Source organism: Thermobia domestica, chromosome 16 (assembly GCF_964235325.1).
Source record: "Thermobia domestica chromosome 16, izTheDome1.hap1.1, whole genome shotgun sequence".
Lineage (NCBI taxonomy): Eukaryota > Metazoa > Arthropoda > Insecta > Zygentoma > Lepismatidae > Thermobia > Thermobia domestica.
The window spans coordinates 128,491,680-128,519,088 of NC_137469.1; the positions used below are offsets into that span (position 1 = coordinate 128,491,680).

At 37.3% G+C, this 27,409-nt stretch overlaps 1 protein-coding gene across 4 annotated transcripts in view; it reads right to left on the reverse strand.

Moving 5' to 3' along the window:
- LOC145673405 (uncharacterized) overlaps window positions 1-27,409 on the reverse strand; it is a 188,376-nt gene that overhangs the window by 35,638 nt on the left and 125,329 nt on the right. For 3 of the 4 annotated variants that reach the window (XM_081743078.1, XM_081743077.1, XM_081743075.1), the window contains 3 exons: window positions 24,137-24,180; window positions 19,116-19,261; window positions 10,718-10,938 (listed from right to left, as the gene is read on the reverse strand). In XM_081743078.1, the coding sequence (XP_081599204.1) occupies window positions 10,718-10,938; window positions 19,116-19,261; window positions 24,137-24,180 (411 nt within the window). The remainder of the gene's footprint in view (window positions 1-10,717; window positions 10,939-19,115; window positions 19,262-24,136; window positions 24,181-27,409) is intronic. The other variant, XM_081743076.1, reaches the window with a different exon arrangement.

A 27,409-nucleotide genomic window follows, 5' to 3' on the forward strand; every position in this document is an offset into this window, starting at 1 on the left:
ACCACAAAGTTCACTTGGCGGGAGCTGGGATCGAACCCGGGGCCCCAAGCACCAGAGGTAAACGTCCTACCACTGAGCCACTGCGGCCCCAGAACAAAAAAGCAGTTCTCCTAGCCAACCACCTTGTTGGGAGAAAGGAAGCCCACCAACCACCTACATACGCAGGATCATGACAAATTATTATTCAGCACAGAAACAGGGATAGCAAACAAAAATAGTAACCAATTAAAATCTTCATTATAATTATGAAAAATCTGACATTCAGTATTTCTGTAAATTTCAAGGACAGAAATGCATTTTCAAGGACATTTCCAGGTTTTTCCAGGATTTCCAGGACGAGTGGAAACTGATAATTATGTTTGAGTGACTGAAGTATTTGTAATTCTGGACAAAAAGTTTCAATATGGCAACACTGTGCAGCCTGAGAGTGGGGACAACGGTCACTGGACTTAGAAACGTTAGTGTATGCCAGACAGGATGGTGGGGCTGAAAAGAACATTCCCGAACTGCTGGATTGGTGGACGTAGCTCTGTGGAGTAGTCAGCTGAATCTCCCGATTTGCACCACCTGACTTTTTTATGGGGTGTTTTAAAGGACAAAGTGTATCATGATTACATACGCAATTTGGCCGAATTACGGGAAGCTATTACAGAAGAGTTCTACACGATACCAATACAGATCTATCAAACTGCTTGTGACAACGTTGCTCTTCGTTTGCCATGGAGAACAGAGATGCCTCTTGGTGAACCATACCATGAAGAACAGAGATTAAAATTCTTGTAAGAAAAGATATGGGAGTAATCAATTGTATGTTCAAGTTATGTTGCTAGTTTCTTTACCATAGTCTTTGAAACATCGTATACATAATTAGAGGCCACCCTGTAGACTATAACAATCTGGAGATAAAGGTAAACTAGTGTGCGTGAAAGTCATTAACTCTGTATTGACAATAACAATAAATAAATATACTTATCAACTTAATGGAAAAACCTGAGAAAATGCAATTTAACATATTTATGTTGGACTTCCTTTCAGCTCCAGGAAAGTTCTGATACAACATGGAATGGAGTTACAGAGGTCGTGAATGGTAGTAAGTGAAATATTACACCATTCCGCTTGCAGTGCATCATTCAAGTTCCGTGAGAGAAAATTGAGGCGAAAATCTGTGCTGAATTCGTGTCTCCAAAATAGTCCATAAGTGTTCAATTATTTTCAGGTCTGAGGATTGGGCGACCCAGGGGAGGATCCTTCATCGTGTTTCTCAAACCACGCCGGAACAGCTCCAGTTGTGTAAATGAGCATATTATCATCCTGAAATATGGCGGCATTATCCGGAAACAACATTTGAAACATACATGCACATCGTCTCCTAAAATGTTGACAATCACGGGCAGTGACGCGGCCGGTAAGCGTCAGCACAGGACCATCTGAAAATCAGGATATTGCCCACAGCATCTCAGAGTTGCCACCATGTTTGAAGGTTGGGTAGAGACTACGGAAACACTTTTTTTGGGTGTCCACTATATACAAGGTGTTTCAAAACAACACCGACAACGTTTGGGAGGTGATTCCTGACACCAAGATAAGACAAAAAGTATAGACCAACTTGGGTGCACAAATGCTTTGTTTTGGAATTATAGGCTGCCGAAAACATGCAAAAATGAACTTTAAAGGTCCATAACACCAAAACAATGGGACCTAGCGTAGTCGGGTCAAGACTTTACTTAGGAATTAGTATGTGCCCTATCCAAATATCCATGTTTCAGAATTCTGAGGTACTTCCGCAACAATTTTTGTAGAGGTAGTTCGTGAGTACTTCAAATTATACGGTAGGTTCCATAGTTTGGGAACTATGGACCTTTAAATTTCATGTTTTCATGTTTCCGGAAGCCTGTAATTCCGAAAGGAAGCATTTGTGCACCCAAGTTGGTCTATACTTTTTACTATAAAATAAGGTAAACGAATACTTATCCTATCATTTCACACATTTCCAGTCATCAGCGGTACATGTTACAAGTTCCTGGCAAAATGAGCTCGTGCTAAAGTTATGATCCGCTATCAGCAGTTTTACCCACGCAACCCGACCCGTATATTCATGTCATGTAACTCACGGAAGGCTGCGACTATTGATAGGTAATGGGGAGGGTTGAGTTCTTCCGTCACTTGCACCACAATTGCATGATGGTACTGAGTGACAATCCACTTTAATGTACGGCAGAACTTGTCACAGAGAGGTTTCTTCCGACCATTATTCCTCGCTACCCCCAAAATACTTACTTCTTTCGTCACGTTTGCACACATAACTGAGCACTAAAAATTTCAACTTTTTTGGAAATCAGAGAATTCGCCTGCTCAGTTCACTTCACACTACCGTTCTACTGCCCCCTCCCTTCCCCCCCGTCGCGTTAAACATAAGAGATACCATAAGAGATACAACGTTGAAACTTATACAGCTATTAACACCATATTTGGTGCCAAGGTTGGAAAAGTTGGCATTCAAAGAAGCTTCTTGAATTTTAAAATAAAAAATAAAATGTAAGAGAAAGTGCATATACTATTGCAATGCAATATCTAAAAAGTTGACTAGTAAGAAACGTTTTTAGTTTTCAGCTTAGATGGGGTGCAAAGCGAGAAAAATATTGAGAAAGGATTGAAGTTATTTTTAAAACAAATTGCAGGTCGATATCTTTCTTTATTTAGGTTTTATGACTTTTAGTGTTAAGAGTCAACTTTCCAAAGCGTGCGCATCTGACCAGAAGAAAGGCAGTGACAAATCTTGCCAATGCTATTTTCCTTATAATGTTTGTTTTAAAGTTACTGATGTAAAGTGTTGTGATATACCGATGAGTATTCACACTTGATGCTATGCGAGAACGAATCTATTGCTTAACGGAAGCATGATCGCAAAATCGAATCCTGGACCACACCTACGAGAAACATTGCATCAACTCCACTCAATCTTACATTCCACTTACTTCGCTCCTTTTCCTTGAGTTACACACACACAATTTTATATATATATATATATATATATATATATATATATATAAAAGACTGACATTCAGACATCGGGAGCGTATAGTTCGTATTTCCTCTCTTCCAAGAAAGATAAATTTCAACCGCGGATGAATAGTAAGTACAGTAAACATTTGAATCAGGATAGTAAATTCAGTTAGCAATAACATTAATCACAAAAATGCAGTTGGTACTCAAACAAAACAAACTGTTTCTTCAGAAGATCAATATCTATGGAAGGGAAAAAGCAGACCAATATCTGTTAATAATAAAACTCCTCACTCCTGGTGATAAAAAGTTATTTGTTTTTGTAATTGATTCATTTACAGTTCGATAGTGGTCCTTAATGTTGTTTCGAATGCTGACAATTTTGACAATAAAAGTTGGTTTCGTTTGTAATTCCACTTCTTTATTTACTTTGAATACGCAGATTAAGATGAGAAAATCATTAGCAACAACTAACTTCATGAGCTCACAAAGCAGAATGAAAAGGCTCTTTGTTCTTTTCCCCGATGTTTCTTTAGGAAGCATGAAAGAAACAAAATGAATTTTCGGAGGGTTTGATAATTCTGTTTGGTTTTGTTTCCTCGTCCAACGATCTGTACCTTATTGGCTGTCACTCTACGTGATTTAAAGTCACAACTTGTGCGTTAGTTAAGAACAGATATAACAGGGTTTCTTTTCATTCTTCTTCTGTTTTCAGACTGGCATTGTGTACCTGAGGTGTCAGAAGTGAGTATAGAAACCAGGGAGGTTCAGTGTCTATTCACCATTACATTTTGTTATCCTCCTCCTCCTCATCATAGGTGTTCTGCCATTTTTGGCAGGTCACTTGCTGCCACTGAGAAGCATCCATGATCCACGGTCTTATGTTAACCTCTTCGTCTTCACGTGTGATTTTTCTATTTATATCGTCCAGTAATTGTAGTTTCCTTTGTCCCCTTCCTCTTTTACCTGTCACCATACCTTCTAGCACGATCCTCATAATACAGTTCCTTCCTAGCCAATGTCCCAATCAGTTTCTCAACCTTTTCTTAATTATATCTAAAATTGTTCTTTTGACCCCCACCATTTCGAATACTCTCTTATTAGTTTTTCGTTCGACCCAGTTAATTCTCTCCATTCTCCTCCACACACACACATTGCGAAAGCTTCCAGTCGTTTTAATAATTTTTTTGGACAATGGCCATGTTTCTAACCCTTACAGTACAATACTCCACACGAAACATTTTATGAGTCTTTTTCTCAACTCTTTATTCAAGGTCGCACAAAACAGACTTTTTTTCCTCCTAAAGACTTCTTTCGTTATTCCAATCCTTGCTTTTATTTCACGTTTACATTTCGGGTTTATTGCTCTTCGGGTGTTCACCTACAGACTGAATATATGGAAGGGATTTCACCTTTAAGCGGAAGGGATTAAAAGGTATTTACGAAGCGTTCTTTTCTTCTTTCTATAATTTTAAATTTACAAATCTTTCTGTACATAAAACTGTTTCCTTGGAAAGAGAGTAGTTTGTTGAAGACCGAGAATAGATGGAGTAAGAGATCGAAGCTGAGTAGTAGAAGTTCGAGAGCCGAGAAAGCTCGGACCGCAGAATCAGACGCGACGAACTAGTAAACGTGATTAGTCGTAAATTATAAATAAGCGAATATGTTACTTTGTAATACGAAACTATTGTTGGTATTGTAAGTTGGGTTTTTCAAAATACATGTTATGGCAACAGTGTTGTGAGTAGTAGAAGTTTGTATTCTGTGATCGATATTGCACTTGCACCTGACTTGCACAAAAATTATGGTAATCAATAAAGGTTCTGTGGTTTAATTCTTGTGTGTCATTTTACAAATCAGAACAGTGGTTATGGGCCCCAGAGAGATAAGTATTTAAACTCAGTGAAATGTCGGTGAAGACGAGAAAAATGTAAATGAAGTGGTTTAAAACTGTTAAAATTGTATTTGTGATTTTGATGTCTCGCAGTCATTAGGATCGATCGTTTTTTTCTCATTGGCGCAAAACTTGTACGAGATGGCGGACACAGCAAAAATTTTGTTTCCGAAGTTAAACAATAGCAATTACAGTGTTTGGAAATATAAAATGCAGTTGCTTCTCATGAAAGAAGAACTGTGGGATGTCGTACAAAAGCCGAAACCGGAATCTCCTGATGCAGAATGGTGCAAGAAGGATGGGAAAGCTAGGGCAACGATCGGACTGCTAGTTGAAGATAATCAGTTAGTTCATTTACGGCGACAGGAAACTGCAAAGGACTACTGGGAAGCCTTAAAGTCATATCATGAAAAATCGACTTTGACAAACAAGGTGTTTTTGCTGAAAAGACTGTGTCGTATGCAGTTAGAAGAAAATGGTGACATGGAAAAACATATTAATAGTATGTTAAACATCGTGGATCAGCTTACCGGACAGCTATGAAACTTTGATAACAGCATTGGAAACACGTCCGGAGAACGAGCTAACACTAGAATTAGTCAAAGGAAAGCTCATAGACGAGTACAAGAGGCGAAAGGAAGTGCAAGGTCACAACAGGAATGAAGAAAGTGCCATGAAGGTGGACTCAAAGAAGAAAGTGCAAGGAAAAGAAGAGAAAAGTGTGTGTTTCTGGTGTAAAATACCAGGTCATTTCAAACGTGATTGTGCAAAATTTAAAGCTACCGGTAGTAAAAAGAAAAATTTTTCAAGGGCAAATAAAGTGCAAAGTGCTAGTGAAGTGATTGTAGAAACGCATTGTTCACAAGGAACACAAGAAAGTGAAGATGCATATGTATGTTTTAAGGCTAGTGCACGGGAAGTAAATGTAGGTGAATGGTATGTAGATTCTGCTGCTACTTGTCACATGACAAATGATAAACAATTTTTCAAAACATTAAACTATAATGCAGAAAGTAAAATTTATTTGGCAGACGGTCGAATGTTAGTAGCCAAGGGTATTGGGGAAGGTGTTTTACTGTGCAAAAATGAAGTTGCTAAAAATGGAAAATGTAATGTTGTAGTAAAGGATGTTTTGTATGTGCCAGAATTAGATGGTAGTCTCTTATCTGTGAATCAACTAACAAAAAAGGGTTTTGATATATATTTTTCGGGGAATAAATGTCATATTAAGAAAAATGGCAGCATGATCGCTAGTGCTACAGAAAATGGTTGTTTGTACAAACTAGATGTTTGTAAACAAGAGTACAGTAATGATACACAAGCTTTAAAGGTTACTCAAGGAGAAATAAACAATTGTATTCATGTGTGGCATAGTAGGTTAGGACACAGAAGTCCAAAGGTACTTGAAAATATGGTTAAAGATGACTTAGTTTGTGGGGTAGTATTAAAGCAATGTCGTACTAAAAAGATATGTGATGTTTGTGTACAAGGGAAAATGACAAGAAAGCCATTTTCGGAAAGCAGCTATAGGGCCAAAGAAATTTTAGATTTGGTATATTCTGATGTTTGTGGGCCTATGCAAACACCAACTCCAAGAGGAAACAGGTATATTTTAACATTTATTGATGATTGTAGTAGGTATACTGTTATTTATTTACTAAAAAACAAAAGTGAGGTTGAAGAAAAGTTGAAAGAATATGTGCAATTCACCGAAAACTATTTTCAGAAGAGGCCAAAAGTGCTACGTACAGATAATGGCGGCGAATATACATCGACTAGTTTACGGGCATTTCTTACGCAGAAGGGCATAATTCACCAAAAAACGGTACCGTACACTCCCGAACAGAATGGTGTAGCGGAAAGAAAGAATCGAAGCATTACAGAAATGGCACGGTGTATGCTAATTGATGCAGGCATGAAAAATAAATTTTGGGGTGAAGCTGTACTAACAGCAAACTATCTTCAAAATCGTCTTCCCACTAGAGCGTGTGAGGTGACACCATATGAAAAATGGTACGGCAAGAAACCATATCTTGGACACATAAAGGTTTTTGGATGCATTGCATACGCGATGATCCCTAATCAACAGAGATCAAAGTTGGATGTCAAGGCAAGAAAACTGATTTTAGTTGGGTATGAAGAAAACACAAAAGGGTACAGGCTACTAGATATCACAACAAACAAAGTAGTGATAAGTAGGGACTGTCAGTTTGTTGAGAATGTATCGCATGAAGTACCAACCTGTCAAGATCTTACTGTCCTAGACACACAAAATCTTCCCAAAGAGGATGAAGTATTACAAGACGAAGATGATGCCCTTGTACCGGTAAGTTTAAATAACGGTGAAGCATGTGAAACTCTTGAAACCTCAGAAAGTACCGGTAGCTACCATGGAGAGAGACCTCAAGATGAAATTTTTACCGGTAACAATTTAGAAGCAGAGACAGTGAGAAGATCATCGCGTTCCACCAAAGGAAAACTACCTGCCAGGTATGCAGAGAAGGTGGTGGTAATGACACAAGAAGAACCAAGAAACTTTCAGGAAGCTATGAGTAGACCGGACAAAGAAAACTGGAAGATGGCAATGAAAGAAGAAATTAGTTCTATGCACAGAAATCAAACTTGGGATTTGGTGAAATTACCAGAAGGAAAGAGCACTAGGTAGCAAATGGGTTTATAAAATAAAAGAAAATACTGACGGCAAAGGCTCACAGTATAAGGCTAGACTTGTTGCGCAGGGGTTTTATCAAGTCTTGGGGGAAGACTATGATGAGGTTTTTGCACCGGTTGTTAAACAAACCACTTTGCGTGTGTTACTTACTGTAGCAGGAAAAAGAAATATGGAAGTGAAACATTATGACATAAAGACAGCTTTTTTGTATGGGGACTTACAAGAAGAAATTTACATGAAACAACCTGAAGGTTTTGAGCAACCAGGTAAAGAAAACCTTGTATGTAAGTTGAAGAAGAGCATATATGGTCTTAAACAGGCTGCTCGATCTTGGAATAAAAAAATTAATGATTTCCTTGTAAATAATGGGTTCAGGAGGGGAAAGTCAGATCCTTGTTTATATTCTAAGGAAGTAAATAATACTCATGTGTATGTGTTAATATATGTTGATGATGTAGTTATAGCTTGTACCGATAATAGGATTATTGATGAAACACAGCAGTTGCTTGCAAAAGAGTTTCAGATTCATTGTCTTGGCGATTTGAGCAGGTACTTAGGGCTCAAAATCAGCAGAAATATTGATGGATATTTTGTCATTTCGCAAGAAAGTTACATCGATAAAGTGCTAAAAAGATTTAGGCTAGAAAATGCAAAAACGTCAAAATTTCCATTAGATCCTGGTTACATTAGAAATGTCTCATGTGCAGAATCATTAAGTAAAGTTGATGCAAGTTTGTATCAAAAGGCTATTGGCGCATTACTGTATATAAGCAATAATAGTAGGCCAGATATTGCTGCCAGTGTTTCCATATTAAGTAGAAAAACTAATAATCCTTCTCAACAAGATTGGGTTGAAGTAAAAAGAATTCTCAGATACTTGAAAGGGACCAAATGTTACAAATTGCAGTTGGGTAATAAGAAAGAATGTAACAGCAAACTAATAGGGTTTGTAGATGCAAATTGGGCAGGCGATTTAACTGACAGAAAATCAAGCAGTGGTTATATTTTTAAATATGCTGGAGGTATTATTAGTTGGGCAAGTCGTAAACAGTCATGTGTTACCTTGTCATCTACTGAAGCAGAATATGTTGCAATGTCTGAAGCTTGTCAGGAGGCAAAATGGCTTAAAAATCTGTTCAGTGATTTGCATGAAAGCTTTTGTGAACCAATTGTAATTAATGAGGATAATCAAAGCTGTCTAAAACTAATAAGTAGTGACAAAATAAATCCCAGAACCAAGCACATAGAGATAAAATTTCATTTTATTCGTGATTTGGAATGTAAAAAAGAGGTAAAATTTCAATATTGTCCAACTGATGTAATGATAGCTGATATGTTAACAAAACCACTCCAAGGCGTAAAAATAAAACAGTTTTGTACAATGTTGAATTTGTGTTAAAATCAAAATTGCAACATTGAGGAGGGGATATGTTGGTATTGTAAGTTGGGTTTTTCAAAATACATGTTATGGCAACAGTGTTGTGAGTAGTAGAAGTTTGTATTCTGTGATCGATATTGCACTTGCACCTGACTTGCACAAAAATTATGGTAATCAATAAAGGTTCTGTGGTTTAATTCTTGTGTGTCATTTTACAAATCAGAACAACTATACTTAAAGTAACGAAACGGAATAAGTCATTTTAGTCTAAAGTGTCGGAGAAGTTTGCACACAATTCTTATTCGTGAGTGTTTTGCGAATACCAAATTTCATTCTTCCAAGGACGTTTTATAACATCCAAAGCTGAGCTGCAGAGGAGGATTCTTGACAACATGGACCCAGAAGTACTCAAGGTATGACATTCTATTTGGCCAGATTTCCTTACTTTTATTCCTCACAACCTTTCAGACATTTAAACACGTCAAATCTGAGAACACTAGATTCTATGTTCAATAAACTAATTCAAAATGAACACAAAGCTTTTCTCTGAATTAAATACCATTTTCATTGATTACAACTTAAATTAGTTCTTAACCTCCATGGTACACATTTTGCCTAACTTACAGGGGCATGTATATGAGAGAAATTTCAGATATTTCTCTATGTTCAGTTTGGTCTTCTCCTTTAAGCTACAATCCCCACATTCACTTCGAACTAGAGTAGACCAGGCTAACAATATTTACAAATGCATTTATAATTTCTATAATAGTGCAATGTTCCATTTAGACCTCCTGGTATTTGTTAAGTATCATACTGTTGTTCCGCGGGGAAAATCAGATCTAAATCATCGGAAGTGGGGAGCAGCCGCCTTCACAATATACGTTACAATGTAACTTTTGTTTGACAAGCGAAATTAGTTTTGCGGATAGTTTGCGTACACAGACAAATGAGCGTTTTCGTACGTCATATTTTCTCGTCACATATTACCTCTACTCCAACATTCTTATCCAGGTTCAGTAGCAGTATCTTACCCATTGCTATTTCTTAGCTTGCCGCACAATCGGTACAGGAAATTTCTGTGTGAAACAGTTTAGCCTGCCATTTATTTCAATCGTATGTTTTCTACTCGTTTCATATATTCTCTCGATTTCGTATTGCTCCCATTAAACTTTTATTGCAACGATTTATAAACCATCATAAAAGGAAACCCCCTACCTAACACACAATTATTAGACTTTTGTTTCGTACCCTCCAATTCGACGTTCCAAATGAATTTGCGCAAATGGAATGGCAAAAGCGATGAAAATATATGAATTTGAGAAATGTTTTATTTACAGAGTCAGGCACTCTTTCAGTCTTTCTTGTTCTTTCTTCAGAAGAAAACATACGGCGGAAGAAATGTAGCAACAGTCCGCTCCATTTACTCTGTACTGCAATCTAAGAATGAGACGCGCTATAGAAGTGGTCTCGATCCACAACTGGAGAATGTGCCAAACCGTGGCAGGTATCCACATTAAATGGAAACAGAAAATTTTATTGTATGTAAGTTCAGAAAATATATGTTGTTTGAACAATGTTTAATTGTTTCGTTTGTACTTCAAAATGGACTTTACTTTAAATATAACCCTCGCAATCATTGTCTACTATTAATGCATTGCTTATATAGCGCTCCTTCAAGTCGATTCTTATCCCTGACATTTATTTCGAGGACAATTCTAGTATCTATATAAGTACCACGTACTCTAATATACATACTAAAACAAAAGAATACCTTTAAATCATCATCAGTAAAGGCATATGGATCATTGAATTGGGTTTCTGCTGGATATGAAGACTTTAAGTGCGGTGGGCACAAAGTATTTCTTCTCTGCAATTCGCTTATGCGGCGTTTGTCCCATTCTTTATTCACTTGACAGCGACCAGCCTTCAAATCGGCTAAGTACGTATTATTAAACACTTCACCTTCTTCGTCTTCAGACCGGAATAGTTGACCTGAAATGCAATCATGTGAAATAAATAAGTGTAATCTGTAATGTACAATATTTTATGAAATATATTCTTATATTAAGTAATACATAATCTCTTATAGCATTAGGTTACTTTCGGTTAGTTGGTTAAACGGGAATTTAACATCTTTTTCAGCTCCGAGACCGTAAGAGACGCGGACTTACAGTTTAACGTAGGATCTCAACCATGTGAGCTTCTACCAGAAACCGAATCCACATCTTTCGCACCACAAGCACGTACGCTACCCACACAGCCAAGAGGGATTTAAGACATCTTACAGTCATACAGAAGCTTCAAATATTTTCCACGGGATAACATGAATCTATCTTATAGTATTTACATGTAAAGGGCCTGGGATAAAAATTCAGTGATACTCATTATACATAAAACGAAAAACACTTAGGTGTCGCCTGGTTTTCTCCTTTACTATATATCTAGTCGTTCTATATTGACTAAGACTGTACCCTGTATGAAAACATTTGTCTCCCGAGAAACGAAATTAGAACTGAATAAGTGGATAAGTGCTCGTGGATAAGTGAGGTTGTGTTCGAGTGTGGTGTGAAAAATAACATGGAAAGCAACCATCACGGTCAAAGGTGAAACACGTCGTTCCTGTGGAAGAAACGTGTGTCTACAGGGTTAAATTATCAGTGTCTCTGAGCAGTGTGCAGTGCAGCAGCTCCAAGTCTTGAGGTTGTGTTCCGCTAGGTAACTGGTTTCACAGCTGAGGCAGCGAGTGTGGAGAAAGGAACTACCCCCATAAGACCCTGTGAATCACGAACTCCAGCGATGATTCAGAAAGCAAGTGACGCCATAATGAGTGATAGGCAGGTGACTATGGGTGATTTACAGATTGCAACAAGTTTCGGAAAGACAGCAATCAATCACATTGTGGCACAAGATCTGAAAATGAAGTATGAGTGCGTTGGGTGCCACATGAACTAACTGTGTGCCTGTACAACAATACAAATATCTATTTGCTTTACTGCAAATCCAGAACAGGTTTTTGCTAATTTAGTGACGCAGGATGAGTCCTTTTTCAGTTACAACACACACAAAATTCACACAGTGAAAGCATGCGGGAAGTCCACGGCCCACGAAAGTAAGACCCATTACTGTCATGTGGAAAACAACTGTCTTCTGTGTTTTGGGATGCAGACGGAATTCTGTTCGTCAACTGGTTTCCACCGCGCGGCAGAGTAAACAGTGACACATATTATGAACCTCTTGACTGCATCGAGTAACTCAGCAACAACGACGAGGGAAATGGGTTAAACACGTGCTTCTATCACACAATAAGGCAAAACAACACATATCCACCCAGACAATGAGAACAATTCAGAATTAGGATCCATAGTTTCAACATCCACCATATTCCCCTAATTTATCCCCTTCGGATTATGCACTCTGACAAAATGAAACTGTTTCAGCGGGGACAGTCCTTTCCCGATTCAGACGCTTAACATACAATTGTCCGCGAGTAGTGCGGCATCACTCCGAAAATGTGGTTCGACCAGGCAGTCAAAAATCTCCGACAACGATGACGGCGGTGCATGCAGGAAGACTGAAAGTACGTGCAGGATGCGTGCTTGTCTTATATTTTACGCCAACAGTGAGGTTCGTCTCAATCAATATAGAACACCTTCCAATGGCTATTTCACTGGCCTGCCATTATTTGTTGCAATCCGATTGTTGTGTAGAAACAACACGCCCTCATCATTGACAGATGACACGTAATTTGAAATCGATAAAAGTAGACTCATCGTTTGTCGACTTACCATTCAATTAATGTATAAAGGATCCTAAAAGACAGTAAAAATACATAATGCATTAGATGTCAAGTGGAGCATGGAAAATAGTAACAGAGATAATTTTGGAAGAAGATACCAACGAGGCATCAGGTTTGTTTGTATTTTCATCTTTAAATTATGTCATGAGTCTATAGCAAAATCTAATCATAATTGTCATAACCACATTCTACTAATGCAAAATCAAGTATACTATCTCGCAAGAATCATGCGTCGTGAGTAATGTATATCAGTAGCAGACGTTGCATAATCTGCTTGAGCACACAAATTATTGGCAAAAGCAGAATGGCAGCCATAGGTTAGAGAATGGTTCTGACATTACAAAAAAGGTATCGGTACCACTCATATGAAAAATGGACATCGGGAAAAAATATTAATATCACATGGTACTAGCATTCAACAATGTAGTGTTACGATTTACAGAAAGTTTCTTCACATAAGAAGAGCGATGTTTCAAGTGATATTGTTCAGTAATGACAATAATAAATGTATCTAAAAGATAACATTCTTCAAACATGTCTTACCGATGAAACTTGCAACATCTTGCACCAACTCTAAATATGATTCAGGATTTTCAATCAGTACGGGGGTTTCAAGAAACGGATCCTATTAAACGAGCACCATTTCTCCTACTTTCCAATTCAATTTTTTACGAAGCGATAATATTCACAATAATTCAGTCAAGTTAAGAACTTAAACTTTGCCCTGAGAAAAAGTGAATCAAAAATCAGAGAATCATCCGTGTATTTTTGAAGTTTTGTTTCGAAAGCTTTAGCTGACACCTCAACAGCACGCCTCCGATAATTACTCTCTCAATAATAAACGAAACAAAATATCAAAAAGAGAACAAATAAAGAAAACGTGCTACTAACTGTTTATGATTATTTCTTTACATTTTCTTTAAAGTAAGATCCACATCATCATTCAGGCCCTTTCAGCTCGTCTAGTACTAGCGTGTGTGCTTTTGGTGTACATGGTCCTGGGTTAGATTCCCGGCGGGAGAGCACTAAATATTTTATTTCACAATCATTCACTTTCATTATATATGGATCACCTTTAGTCTAAAGGGCATAAACGTCAGGTGTGAAACTAAAAAACAAATCATTTCACTTCAAATCATTATTCAATTCTATTCAAGATGCATATTCCCAGCACGATTTGAATTGCTAATACACGCACTGAAAAAGTGAGGTAATCCTAAGAGTATGGAATAGCCCTATCAACGTTAATACATGTAATTGTTATTCTAATTACTAGTATGTTTTCATAAACAATACCCATTGAAGACCACTGCACGACTCTATGACAAATTGGAGGATGTTGCAAGGTAGATTCTCAGTACTTGTGAGCAGACAGCGTTGCCGGGTAATCGTTGCTTCAAAGAATGTTTCGTCAAAGCAAATTCCAGGAACTTCTCACCATAGTGAAGTTAAAATTATTAAGGTTTTACGAAATGGTCAGCGTAATTGCTTTGGTTTCAGAACTGGGTTCGATTCTTGGTGAAAGTTCTTGTGGTTCGGATCCCACGTTAAACTGTAAGAGCCTTGGATTTGAAAAGGAACGCTAATCAACAAATCAACTTACTAACTTAAATCAGTATAGTACAATAAATGATTTGCATCGAAAAAGCATCAATAGTCTTTCAATATAAGTTTATCGCTGACCAAGCTGTTATCGTCATTAGATGTGACAAACGGTCCCGAAGACATTCAGTAGCAATAAGAACATATACAAAAATCACGGACGGGATTATTTAAAAAAAAAAAAAAAAAAAAAAAAAAAAAAAAAAATAGTTTGAATTGTAGTTGTAGTTATTTCATGTTTCCATTTTTATCATTACTTTAGTGTTCTATTTTTCTCTCGCCTTATTTATACTTCACTTAACACATTTTTTATTTCATACCCAATAGTGCTGGCAGCTTGCCAGCGAAAAGATTTGTGCTGAAGAACTAATTCTTATTCGACGTAAGTGATATATTATTTTAGTATATTAGAAGTTTGACTGACTGTCACCGTTTAACATATAACATATAGTCATTACTTTTTCAAGTCTTATTCATTCAACGGACGGGTATTTCATATGAATAGCTATAAACGTCCGTCATCAGAATGTATTAAACAATTTACGTAACACAAACGCCAATTAAAATAAAAGCTACACCGTCGATTCATAGTTCGAGTGGTCGCTTTGGTACTCATCCTGACGATTTTTACTTTGCTGGGTGTATAATGCCTTGAATGCAAATTTGAGTATAGATCCATTCCATTTTAACACAAGATCCCGTTCTTCGAAATTTTGCTGTCATATAAGGAAAGTCATAAATACAACCAAAGAAAAATAATATAAACAAAAAGTTTCGCTTGTTTGCTTAATGTTACTCTCCAACATAGAGCTGTATAAGATGCGGAATTCAATCACGTGTATTTCTGCCGCGGATTGAACCCATGACCACATATATAAAAAGCACATAGTTGGTTGAATTGGAGTTTAGCGTTCCTTTTCAACACCGAGGGTATATGACGCATAAACTTATAGTATGAAGTTGAATCTTAATCATCATAATGTGTTCAAACTTCAGTGCTTCCTACTGGGAATCGAAGCCTAATCCCTGTGCACCAAAGACACAAGCAATCTACTAGATCAGAGGGTAGGGATAGAAAGCATATGTCTTAATCACTTTGGAACCCACATAAACAAATAATCATTACAGGAAAATATTAAACTGTACCTAAATTCAACTACAAAACAACGTAAAAAAATTCAAAAAATATTGGGAGTACTTATTATATTATCAAAAAATTTACCTATTAAGTGCCTCTAATATTTTGTTAATCATACGGTTTCGACGGATTACCTCTGTTATCTTCAGTGGTAGAAAAAACAAAAGCTGCAAAACACCTCACATTTGAAACGTTATCTTCAACTCCTTTAGGCTAAAAATATATTTGTTTTTATCTTTTTCAACACCACAGAAGATGACCAGGGTGGTCTACGAAACCGCCAAGAAAATATTAAACGCGTTGAATTAGACAATTTTAGTAAATCAAGTATGAGTTCATTTATCTCTTCGAGTTACTGAAAGTGCACATTTTTTATTTTTGGCTTTGATCTTTTCGAACTTCGAAAGTAAATTACAAACAAGGTTACAATTAACTTGATCATAATAATCAACTGAAGGAATGTTGGCATCACAGACATTGCATAGATTTGTGATGTTTATTATTATTATTGTTATTATTGACGTATTTATGATTTTTGTTTCGGGTGGGGGGGTTTGCTAACTTCATTCCTGGAAATGTGAAAATTCTGCAAAATATTTTTATTTACTTTAAAATAGTAAATAAAATTTTGGGGAGGGGATTAAGCCCAGAAGTCCCCCTTAAATGCGCCACTGATTATTATTATTATTATTATTATTATTATTATTATTATTATTATTATTATTTAGATTTACTTTTATCACTGCATTGTAAATTTATTTTATAGAAATTCATTTTGAAATTTATTGGAAACTCGGTCAATAATTTCATGAAAAAGAAAAAAAGAAAGAAAAACCAAAATATAGTCGAATCGCGAAAGAAAATAAGAACTTCAATAATTTGGTTTAATGCACATCTTTGCTTGACACAATCTTCGCTTTAATCTGCGTGGGTTACCAGATGAAAGAAAAGTGCTACAGATGTTTCTTTCTGATCTATGGTAACGAAAGTAAACACGCCTTACCTTATGAAATACCATACCGCCACCATCGGCCCTGTTCTATGTAATGGCCGTGACTTCGGGTTACTACTCTGAAGCGAAGTTTCCATTATAGCAAACTAGTGCGAGGTATAGTTATGTCGAGATTAAACTACTCTTCCTGGCAGGCTTTCCAGTGATTGTCCATGGTACGAGGTCATCTATGTCCAAGAATCCCTTTCAACACCTTAAAGGCACAGTAATCCATTGGTGAGGTGTCCTGTGACTTACCAGGAATGTCGTTTAAGGGATTACATGAACAGGGTGTCCGGAATGGGACTGACTGTTTTTAAAAGTGTATAGTTTTAATATGGTCAGAGATACAAAAAAAAAAAAAAAAAAAAAAAAAAAAACATGCATTTTAAAGTAAAACTCAAAAAGTTTATTTGGTCTTACAAGTCCAACTTAGTGTAACTCCACGTAAGCTCCATTTGAAACTCTTACAATATCTAGCCTGAACTCAATCTCTCTCCACGTATTCCGTAACATCTGAGGTGTTACTGAAGCAATCGCATTCCTAATACGGTTCTTCAGTTCATCAAGGTTACGCACTTTTTCACCAGAATACACAAGGTCTTTCACATATCCCCACAGGAAGAAGTCCAGGGGGTAACATCAGGAGAGCATGGAGGCCACCTAATTGGCTCATCACGGCCTATCCAACGGCTAGGATATTCAGTATCAAGGTGCTCCCTCACTTGTAGGTTCCAATGTGGCGGGACACCATCCAGTTGGAATATCACTTGAGGTTGCAAATATTGTAACTGGGGAATATCAAAGTGTTGATGCATGTCTAAGAACACCTTTCCTGTTATGGTTTGCTCTATGAAAAAGAAGGGGCCTATAACTGCATTATGTGTTAAAGCACACCAAACATTCAATTTAGGACTGTCTCTAGAATGTTCTATGTATGCATGCAGATTCTCAGATCCCCATATCCTAACATTGTGTCTGTTAACACTGTCAGATACGTGAAAAGTTGCCTCATCAGACACAACAACGTTCAATAGGAAATTATAATCATAATCAATTCTGTACAGAATTTCAGTAGCAAATGCTGATCTCTGTGGCTTATCGTTGGGCTTAATTTCTTGCAATAATTGCACCTTATACGCGCGCAAACGTAAATCATTTGTATACCACATCGTGCACTGTTGACTTCGGAATTGTCAATTGCCTGCTCGCTGCGCGAATTGACTTCCTCAGGCTACGTGAGAAACACTCTCTTATTGCTTCCACATTTTCTTCTGACACGCGATTTACCACCGATGTTTGGTTTCACTACACTCTCCGTTGATAAAAATTGATCCTTCCACGCACGGATACTGTTGCGTGATGGAGAGCCCTTGTGGTAAACACGTCGAAAGTTTCCTTGAACTTGAACAACAATTTTTGTCTCTGCAAACCACCACGTGCATTGTGCCTTTTCGACTGCCGACGGCATTTCTGTTTATCGGCGATATTAGCGCCGTCATTGATAGTTGTTCAAGTATAAAAATTTGCTGAACAAAACTCTTTGAGATTTCCTTCAATATGAATGTTTTTTCTTCTGTATCTCTGACCATATTAAAACTATACACTTTTAAAAACCGTCAGTCCCATTCCGGACACCCTGTACTTTCCTTGCGCGTTTCATATCCACCAAAAATTGGCGGATATAAGCTTATATTAAGTCTTGACACCTTCTTCTACTGCAGCCATACCTTATGAGAATCAGGACAATAGAGAGACTTCTGTGTAGAACAGAGAAATCAAGATAGTCGTCTGATAATAGAAAGAGCTGACTGACATATTTAGCTACACGGTGAATGGTTATTGACATTGTACCTGAATTCTGCGATGTTCATGAAACCCTTGGTACTTTCCACCATTTCCAGTTGCCATAGTTCCCTCAGTGGGTGGTAAAATTGTATATTTCCTGGACTTCGTTGCAGACTCAAATGAGCGTAAGATCTGATCACAAACTTCCTCTTTCACTGGCAAGGTAGCGTTCATACAGTTTGAGCCTGTTCGTAGCGAGTTCAGCAATGTGCTGCGGCAACAACTCAAACTCGACTTTTAGGCCACTTGTTTAGATTTAAATCCATATTAATAATGGTGTTCACCGGCTTCACGAGATCCTCAGTTTCACTGCAATGGACTCGGACCAGCGACAAGGGCCTTCACTTTCTGACTTATCTACGGGACATGACTCAGGGCGGGACGTAGACTTCCCTGTTTCTTGCCTTTTAGAAGCAGTTATAGTCTATCCATATCTTTTTGATTCAGCACAGAGAGGTCTTTCTTGAATATTCTGAAACCATGCCTATTACACTGCTCAATAATCTCGGAATAAGAGTACTTTGCATCGGAAAGAGCTTTAATGTACCCTTCCCAGTACAGTGGTACTAGCGGCGCCTTTTACGCCCTAGGCACACTTCACAGCATTTTCAAAGAATTTCTCTCACTACTGTGATTCGATTCGTTTCCGTCTGTTTCTCTCCAATGCTACAGGCGCATATCTTATTTGTTACTATAGATCGGAAACAACCCCTGTATAAGCAATAGATTTTCAACATGCGTCACAAGATATCTCAACAAACAAACAAGGAATTAAAAATACTAAACCTACTTACCCATACCTGATGGAAATGGCTTCTGGACTGAACCCTTCTTGTTGTACAAGAAAGAATCATTGAGAACATCTATTGTCGTTTCCCGTGATGTTGAAACAACTAGTTTCTGGCTCCTTGGCAAGGTATGTGAAGATTTCGCTCTCACGCTGAAAAAAAGAAAATAATTATATTGTAAATTGTCGTCACTCCGTTAGTTGTTCTTTCTAGGATTTTTGTACAGATTAACGCAAATACGGAACCTATCTTCCTTAACAACGTTCTACAAGGCAATAATTTCTTCTAAAATAGAACAATGTTCACCTAGCTGGACAATGGCAGCTCCTACAAATTTATCCCGGCAAAACTCAGTTCTAAACTTCTTCCTTGCAATAGTATGTTTTAAAGTACCTCACACATGTGCGATGACAAAACACGAACTGTTACAAACACTAAATATTCAACTACCTAACATTCGTCATAAAATCAGTGACGTCAAATAATTGTATACAATCACACATGTTCAACTCAGGTCCGAAACGCTACTCTCGGAGTTGTATTTCCGAATTCCATTCAAACAAACACGTAACACATACCTTTTTCATATAGTATGACCTAGGCTTTCAATAGTCAGTGTTCTCTATTCTACAGGCTTCCTAAATTATACAACGGAATTTCACACACACGCACCCGTAGGTTTATATCATTCTGAGCATCACGACGTTATTTTAATGGACAACCGTTGGATGTCAGCTGTTGTCAACCTATTTTTGTTGTTGTTGTTGATGATGATGATGATGATGATGATGGTGGTGGTGGTGGTTATTATTATTATTATTATTATTATTATTATTATTATGTTATCTCTTACAAGTAAACAGTCCAAATGGATGAATCTAGTTGCGGCATGAGACATAGTGTGTCTTATAGAGGATGTGAAAATATGTATATGTGCAAAGTTATAGTGTCTGAGCGCTCCAAGAAACGGAGAGGGAGGGAGTCAAAGTTGGTGGGGAAGGCCTATGCTATGTTATAGAAATACATCAAATAAAGTGTTGAGTCGTTAAAATAGTGAAAGATAGACAATACAAACAGTAGTAGTTTCACATATTGGCAAAAGAAGAATGGGCAGAGTAGATCATGAATCTCCGCTTTATTATTATTATTATTATTATTATTATTATTATTATTATTATTAATGGAAAGGTAGTAATGTAATATATCAATTAGGGTCAGTATGTTCCCAGAAAGACAATTATGAACTTTAGTGATCGTTACCTGTACTTATTTGGAAGATTTAGGATCATCTTTACAGTTATTTACGAAAATTTAGGAGACTGATACTCATATGTTGAAAGTTTGCATTATTACGAAAATACATTCGACTGCAGAAGCCCACTTTTTATCCAGATATCACATGCTACACTCGTCCCAAGTTACTTTTGCTTACGAAGGTGAACAAAGAAAGTTAAGTGAAAATATAGCAAGTTAGGAAAAAAATAATGGTCTACATACAGTACGTTATAATTGCATTACAATCTATCTATCAGATTTTAATGTGTTATGGTCTATATTAGTAGCTATGTCATTTAACAAAAGGTAGCTATATAAACTTCACATTCTTTTCAACCAAAAGCGAAAAACAAAGCGGAAACAGTTCTTCCAGACAGTTCCGAACAGTTCTCTTCGGCACTATATGAAGCAAATCGGAAGTAATGTCATAAATAATAATACACTAATATACACCTTGGATATCAAATTTCACTGTTAGTTTTCTTGGCTTGTAGATATGTTTAACTTAAATTTGTTTTTGTGATAATCCAAACTTTCAAAATACAAGATCAGGCTCCTAGATTTTTGTAAAAAGGCGTAACTACAAAGCTGATCCTAAATTTTCCAAATAAGTGCAAATAATGATCACTAAAGTTCATAATTGACTTTTTGAGAACATGCTGGCCCTAATTGATATATCACATGACTACTTTTCCATTTCAAACAATATCACAGATTTCAAAATGGCGGATTTTAAGATGGCGGCGGAGGTTCATGATCTACTCTGCCCATTCTTCTTTTGCCAATATGTGAAACTACTACTGTTTGTATTGTCTATCTTTCACTATTTTTACGACTCAACACTTTATTTGATGTATTTCTATAACATAGCATAGGCCTTCCCCACCAACTTTGGCCCCCTCCCTCTATGTTTCTTATGAGTAGATTGTTTTCTACGTTATTTTTTCTTTGAACTAGCTCTTTCTCCAACCCCGATATGGTAATTCGGATACGATATGCATGTATGATACGATAATTCGGAAAGGGGAGGGGATAGGGGTCAAAAATTTTTTGGGGGTAGTTTTAGGTCAAGGGTAACCTTTTGGGTGAATAGCAACCCAATTTGGATTAAGGGCCGATTTCACTATCTCACTAGGAAAGAGCCTTTGTACTAAATTTTTCTGATTCACAGTATTCACTTGAAGTTTGAATGACTCTAATGATTTTCTAAAACAATATATCTATGCACCATCAACTATTTTTTACGACAAATACACTACAAACAATGTTTAAGAGTAAATCACAATAAATAACATCTCCAAGCAACATAGATGACATTAAACAGCAGAAAAATGGAAAAGCCAATGTAGCATGAATGTTAACACCTTCGTTATAACATTCTTACGAACCACTTTCTGGCACAACGTTGTCATCTTCAATGTTGAGAAAATCTTTACTGACAGATAATTTTATGGATGATACATAAACTTTGTTTGGAAAAATCACATGCAAATGTTATTAATGACAATGAATTCATTTAGCAAAAGTGCAAACATTTATGCTACCTTGGTTTCTACATACTTGAGAAAATATGAATTGAAGATGCATCGGTATATTCTAGACTGTGCAGTAACATACAGACGCGCTACAAAATCATAAATCACGTTAGCACTTTGTTCTTTTAGTTCACGCTAGAGGTCGGCGCGGACGGATCCGCATTATTATAGCTTTTTGCACATATAGTTTTGGTTCCTGTGCAGATGGCGGATAAAAGTGTGGCTATTTGTGGAAAGACAAGACTTTACGTAATCATTCTTCTAAACACTATTAAACCATTTTGTACAAAGTGGGATTATCCTTTTTGGACAAATAACCGCGAGAACAAAACTGCGACTCTTTTTCTGTGCTTTTAAACCTTACAATATGAAGCGCTAATCTGATTTTATGGCAGTTTGTGTGAGAAAATGAAATGAAATACTTCAGTTCAACGTCCCACGATCCAAGAGCTAAGGGAGACAATGATTAAGGCAAGTGAATGATAGAAGAATTGGTGGAATGGGAAAGTGGGAGGAAACGGGAGTACAAGAAAACCCACGGACACAATGTTGTCCACTACAAATTTACTTGGCCGGGGATCGAACCAGCGACCCCACGCTTTAGAGGTAAGCGCTCTACTACTGAGCCACCATGACCCCTACAGTTTGTGTGAGGTACTTAGTTTATTCTTTTATTGGGAAGGTCTTGTATTACTTGCCTGTTTTGAGCAAAGACAGAATTATAGAATTAGAGGAAAAACGAAGAAAATAAATTGATCTAAAATTAGTTGATAGATACAGTGTATCCAGCTTAATACTTTTCTTGTCAGAAAACAGTACTTTACAGGATATTAAGTAGGTAGGTCTATTTCACATTAATTTTATATTTCTGTTTGCATGAATTTAAATACATTTTATTTAGTGTAGTTAACTTGCAATATAGGAAGAGATAGCATTGAATGTTTTGCATGAGTTTTATTGATATTATATTACAGAACTCACAAACTGTAAAGAAGATATTTACAGTTGTTAAAGAAAGAACTATTTTTGAAATCGTAATTATCATAGAGTAGGGTGACCAGAATTAGAAGAAAAAAAGACCTTCGGCTTTCAAATTTTATTTATTTACTTGTTTATTTATTTATTTAAGCGTATTTCGATTTTAGTTTTCATATTCTATTTTAACATTTAACAGGAACCTGAACTGATTGTTATTTGAATTCACACTTTTTGATGACTGAATTTATTGTAGAAGGATTGGTCTTTCCATGAAAGCACTGTTGAAGTCCATACAAGAAATTACTAACATACTATATGAAAACGAAAAAAAAAAAAAAAAAAAAACGGAATCTTTAAGTTTTACAACCCACGGATATACCGGCTAGGCTAAAGGAGACGCTGATGATGAGAAATAAATGGAATGGTCGAATGAATAAAGTGGATTGAAACGGGAGATCCCTAAGAAAATCCATGCACACGATGTTCGTCCGCCACAAAGTTCACTTGGTGCGAGCTGGGATCGAACCAGGAACCCCACGCGCCAGAGGTGAACGCTTTACCACTGAGCTACCGTGGCTCTATATAAAAACAAACCGAAAACATGATCTTTTTAAAAAACGGATCTTGCGTCCCGTTTGCGTTTTTCTCCGGACAAGGGACGACTTTTTGAAAAAAGGGACAATCCTGTTGATAACGGGGCATCTGTTCACCCTATCATAGAACAAACAAGTTTTATATTTGATATCCCATTAACTGCGGGTGCAGATCGAGATGTTGTCGATGCGATGTTTTATATCCGCATGGACCTCTAGTTCACTCTAATGTTGTGTCTATTCTGCTTATTATCCTCATTACTGGTTTACACTGATACTCATCAATGTTGAAAGGTAATAAAAATGTGAACTTGCAAATTTTCAACTCTAATGATGGAAGAACGACTCTTCAAAATATCGCTGATGTTTTCATTCATATCTTTGACATGAGAGACACTAAAGGAAGTGTTTGATTTACAGTGTGTGTTCTTTGTAATCTAGATTGAATTTTACAAACTACAAGATGTAGGGAATAGAAATTACAAGGAGACGAAAACCCTAGCTCAGCACAAGGAAGAATACGAAACTATTGACCAAAAAAAAAAGAAAAAAGAAAAGAAAAGAAAAAGAAAAACAAAGAAAAGAAAAGAAAAAGAAAAAACAATCTTAATACAACTTAAATGTACGTCACTATAAGTTCACTTACCACAATTCCTTGCCCTCTGATTGATTCTTCTTAAGTTCGCGCTCCTAAGAAAAGAAGAAAGTTTTATTAGTAAATTAATTGATCTTGTTTCTCGTATAAGAGATTAAGACACTCGCGTCCTCACAAGCTCTCGGTTCATCTATTCATAATATCTAAATATTTCGCTTAGATGTTTATGCAACCCGAAACTCTTGAATGTTGTGAGGTTTGCATAATGTTACAGTAATTAGCGTGACGGACAGACGGAAATGATTTTGCATTATACATAGGACGCTTCCAAGAGAAGATTACAAATCTCGAAGTGCAGATTAAGTTTTATTTATAGAGTGAAACCTAGTCTCCCCTTAAGCCTACAAAAAATAAATATCCAGGATGTAACTTGATTAATGTAACAAAGTCGGGAGGTGATTCCTGACATGAGAATAGCAAAAAAGGTCCTAGAACATAGAACATATTGGTAGTTAGCGAGGGTTGAAAGCGTGTGAACAGTAAGTTCGAAGCGGTAGACAACAACGTGCAGAGAGAGACAAACGTATGTTCATCGTGCACATCACAGGAGATGTTCAAAGTGTCTGCCACGGACAGCAATGCATGCATGACAACGCCAGATCATGGATTGGCGAACCCGTTTGAAGATAACTGGGTCATGGCAGACAGTTCCAAAAACGTTATAGATACACTATTCCAAATCATTGACATCGATGACATCATCCAAGAAGTAGCTTACACCACACTTTTAATGTGTTCCCATAGATAAAAATCGAGTGGATTGAAGTCCGGAAACCGGGCGGGCAATGGACTGGACCGCCACGCCCGATCCAACGTCTTAGAAAGTTGTTCAACCATCGCCGGATATTCACACTGAAGTGCGCCGGAGTCCTATCTTGAATGTACCACATGTTGTGGCGAATCTCTAGGGGAACATTTCCCAGTAACTCGGGCAGTGTATCTTGCAGCAAAGTCAAATGTTGTGATCCTTCAGTCTTTGATTTAGAATGTATGGACCGACCAGTTGATTATAGATAATATTACATCATACATTGAGCCCAATTTGGTGTTAATTATACAGGGTGTCCGAGAAGTCCTTCCCTGATTACAGAAATTGATAACTCAGGCTAGAAATAAGATAGAAATATGAAACTGGTGTTAAATTGTTTACAAACTATAAAAGTTTTTGTCTGTGTTAGGTTTGTTCTGTTTTACCAAGTCTCAATTTTGTTTGTTTTAGGTTTGTAGTACGTAAGTAAGAAGCCCAAGAAGCCATGCCAACCAACCAGGAGAAGGCACAGTGTGTCCTGTGGTACCATGAGACACGATCACCAACCACGGTGCAGAGACAGTTCCAGACAACATTTGGGAGGACTCCACCTGATGTCAAGAGCATTAAAGCCTGGTATGAGAAGTTCAAGAACACAGGGTCGGTTGCTGACCTTCCGAGGTCTGGTCGACCAAGAACCTCAGCAGACACGGTGGAGGCTGTGCGGCAGTTTTTTCTGAGAAGTCCTAAGAAATCGGTGCGCAGGGCCTCACGTGAATTACAGATGCCAAAAAGCTCTATCCATGACATTTTACACAAACGTTTATTGTTTCGTGCTTACAAAGTGCAACTCGTTCAGGCCTTGTTGCCCGACGACGGTACACGTCGATATGACTTTGCGGTCGAAATGCTATCACGTATTGAGGACGATAATGGTTATCTCAGACGAATTGCCTTTTCCGACGAAGCGACATCTTTGTCAGTGGAGTAGTGAATCGCCATAATGTACGCATTTGGGGTTCAGAACCCCCCAGGGAGGTCAGGGAGTTCACCAGAGGCAGTCCAAAGGTGAATGTTTGGTGCGCGTTATTGCACGATCGAATTATCGGGCCATTCTTCTTCGCTGAGGATACCATCACATCTGCAGTGTACCTGGATATGTTGCAGTTGTATGCTGTTCCTCAGCTGCTTCAGTATCGCCCCGATGTCGTTTTTCAGCAAGACGGTGCACCACCTCATTGGGGTTTGGACGTCCGTGCCTATCTCGATAGGACATTTCCTGAGCGATGGATTGGTCGTGATGGACCAACAGCTTGGCCTCCACGCTCTCCTGACATAACCCCATTAGACTTCTTTTTATGGGGTTATGTCAAGGATGAGGTCTACCGAACACGTGTACCAGATCTTGAAACCCTGCAGCAACGAATAACCACAGTCGTTGCATCGATCCCTCCAGTGATGTTGGTTAATGTATGGATGGAAATTGAATATCGCCTAGATGTGCTACGTGCTACCAAGGGTGCTCATGTGGAAGTGTACTGATGTGACCAAAACTTTTATAGTTTGTAAACAATTCAACACCAGTTTCATATTTCTATCGTATTTCTAGCCTGAGTTATCAATTTCTGTAATCAGGGAAGGACTTCTCGGACACCCTGTAAGTAGAGATGCAAGGGCTCGGAAAAAAAAACGGCTTTTTTGGAAAAAAACTCGGTTTTTTCTTCATTGCTTTTTTGCTTGGGAAATTTTGGGCTTTTTTGAAAATTCTGCTTTAAATTGATAAAACAGACTTTGTATCGCTTCTCTATAACACAAAAAATCATTTAATTAGTGGTTGATGCTGATAATAATATAAAACATCGAAAATAAACTATGAATTTCGAAAAAATATTTCAAACAATTTTTCTTCAACATATTTACATTATGAATTCCACAGGATTAACCAATGTATATAATAAGAATTTTTTAACCTCCTATATACAAAAGTAAGCAGAGTTGGCAAGAGCCATGGTTGTTTTTGAAAATGCCAAAAACCCGTTTTTGGGGGGATGTTTAAACCAGGCTTTTTTGGTTTAAACCAGGCTTTTTTGACTTAGATTTTTTGCTTTATGTATTTATATTACATATTCACAGAAATAAGTTTGTTTCGCCTTGATGTTATTATGCAACAGCGGGGTTATGCCGGAAGAACTCCCATAAGCTTAAAGAAGTGCGGTCAGTAAATTTCTTAAGTTGAGAATCTCCCGCCCTAGCCATTGGGAAAATCCCGTCATTACTTGAAATGTAAGACAATAACGGGAAAATCCTGTTATTGCTTTGCATGTAAAATTTAAAGGTCAACGTACCATAATCAGTACGCTAAAACTGAGGTATTAAATTACAAATTTAGTACAGGTACGTAGATATCATTGAAAGTCCAATCCAAGCTAATGTTGGAAGCTACGTAGGCAATCGATATATTTTGCCAATTTCTATCAATATATTTAAGCAATATTGGCTTCTTTATAAAACAACAC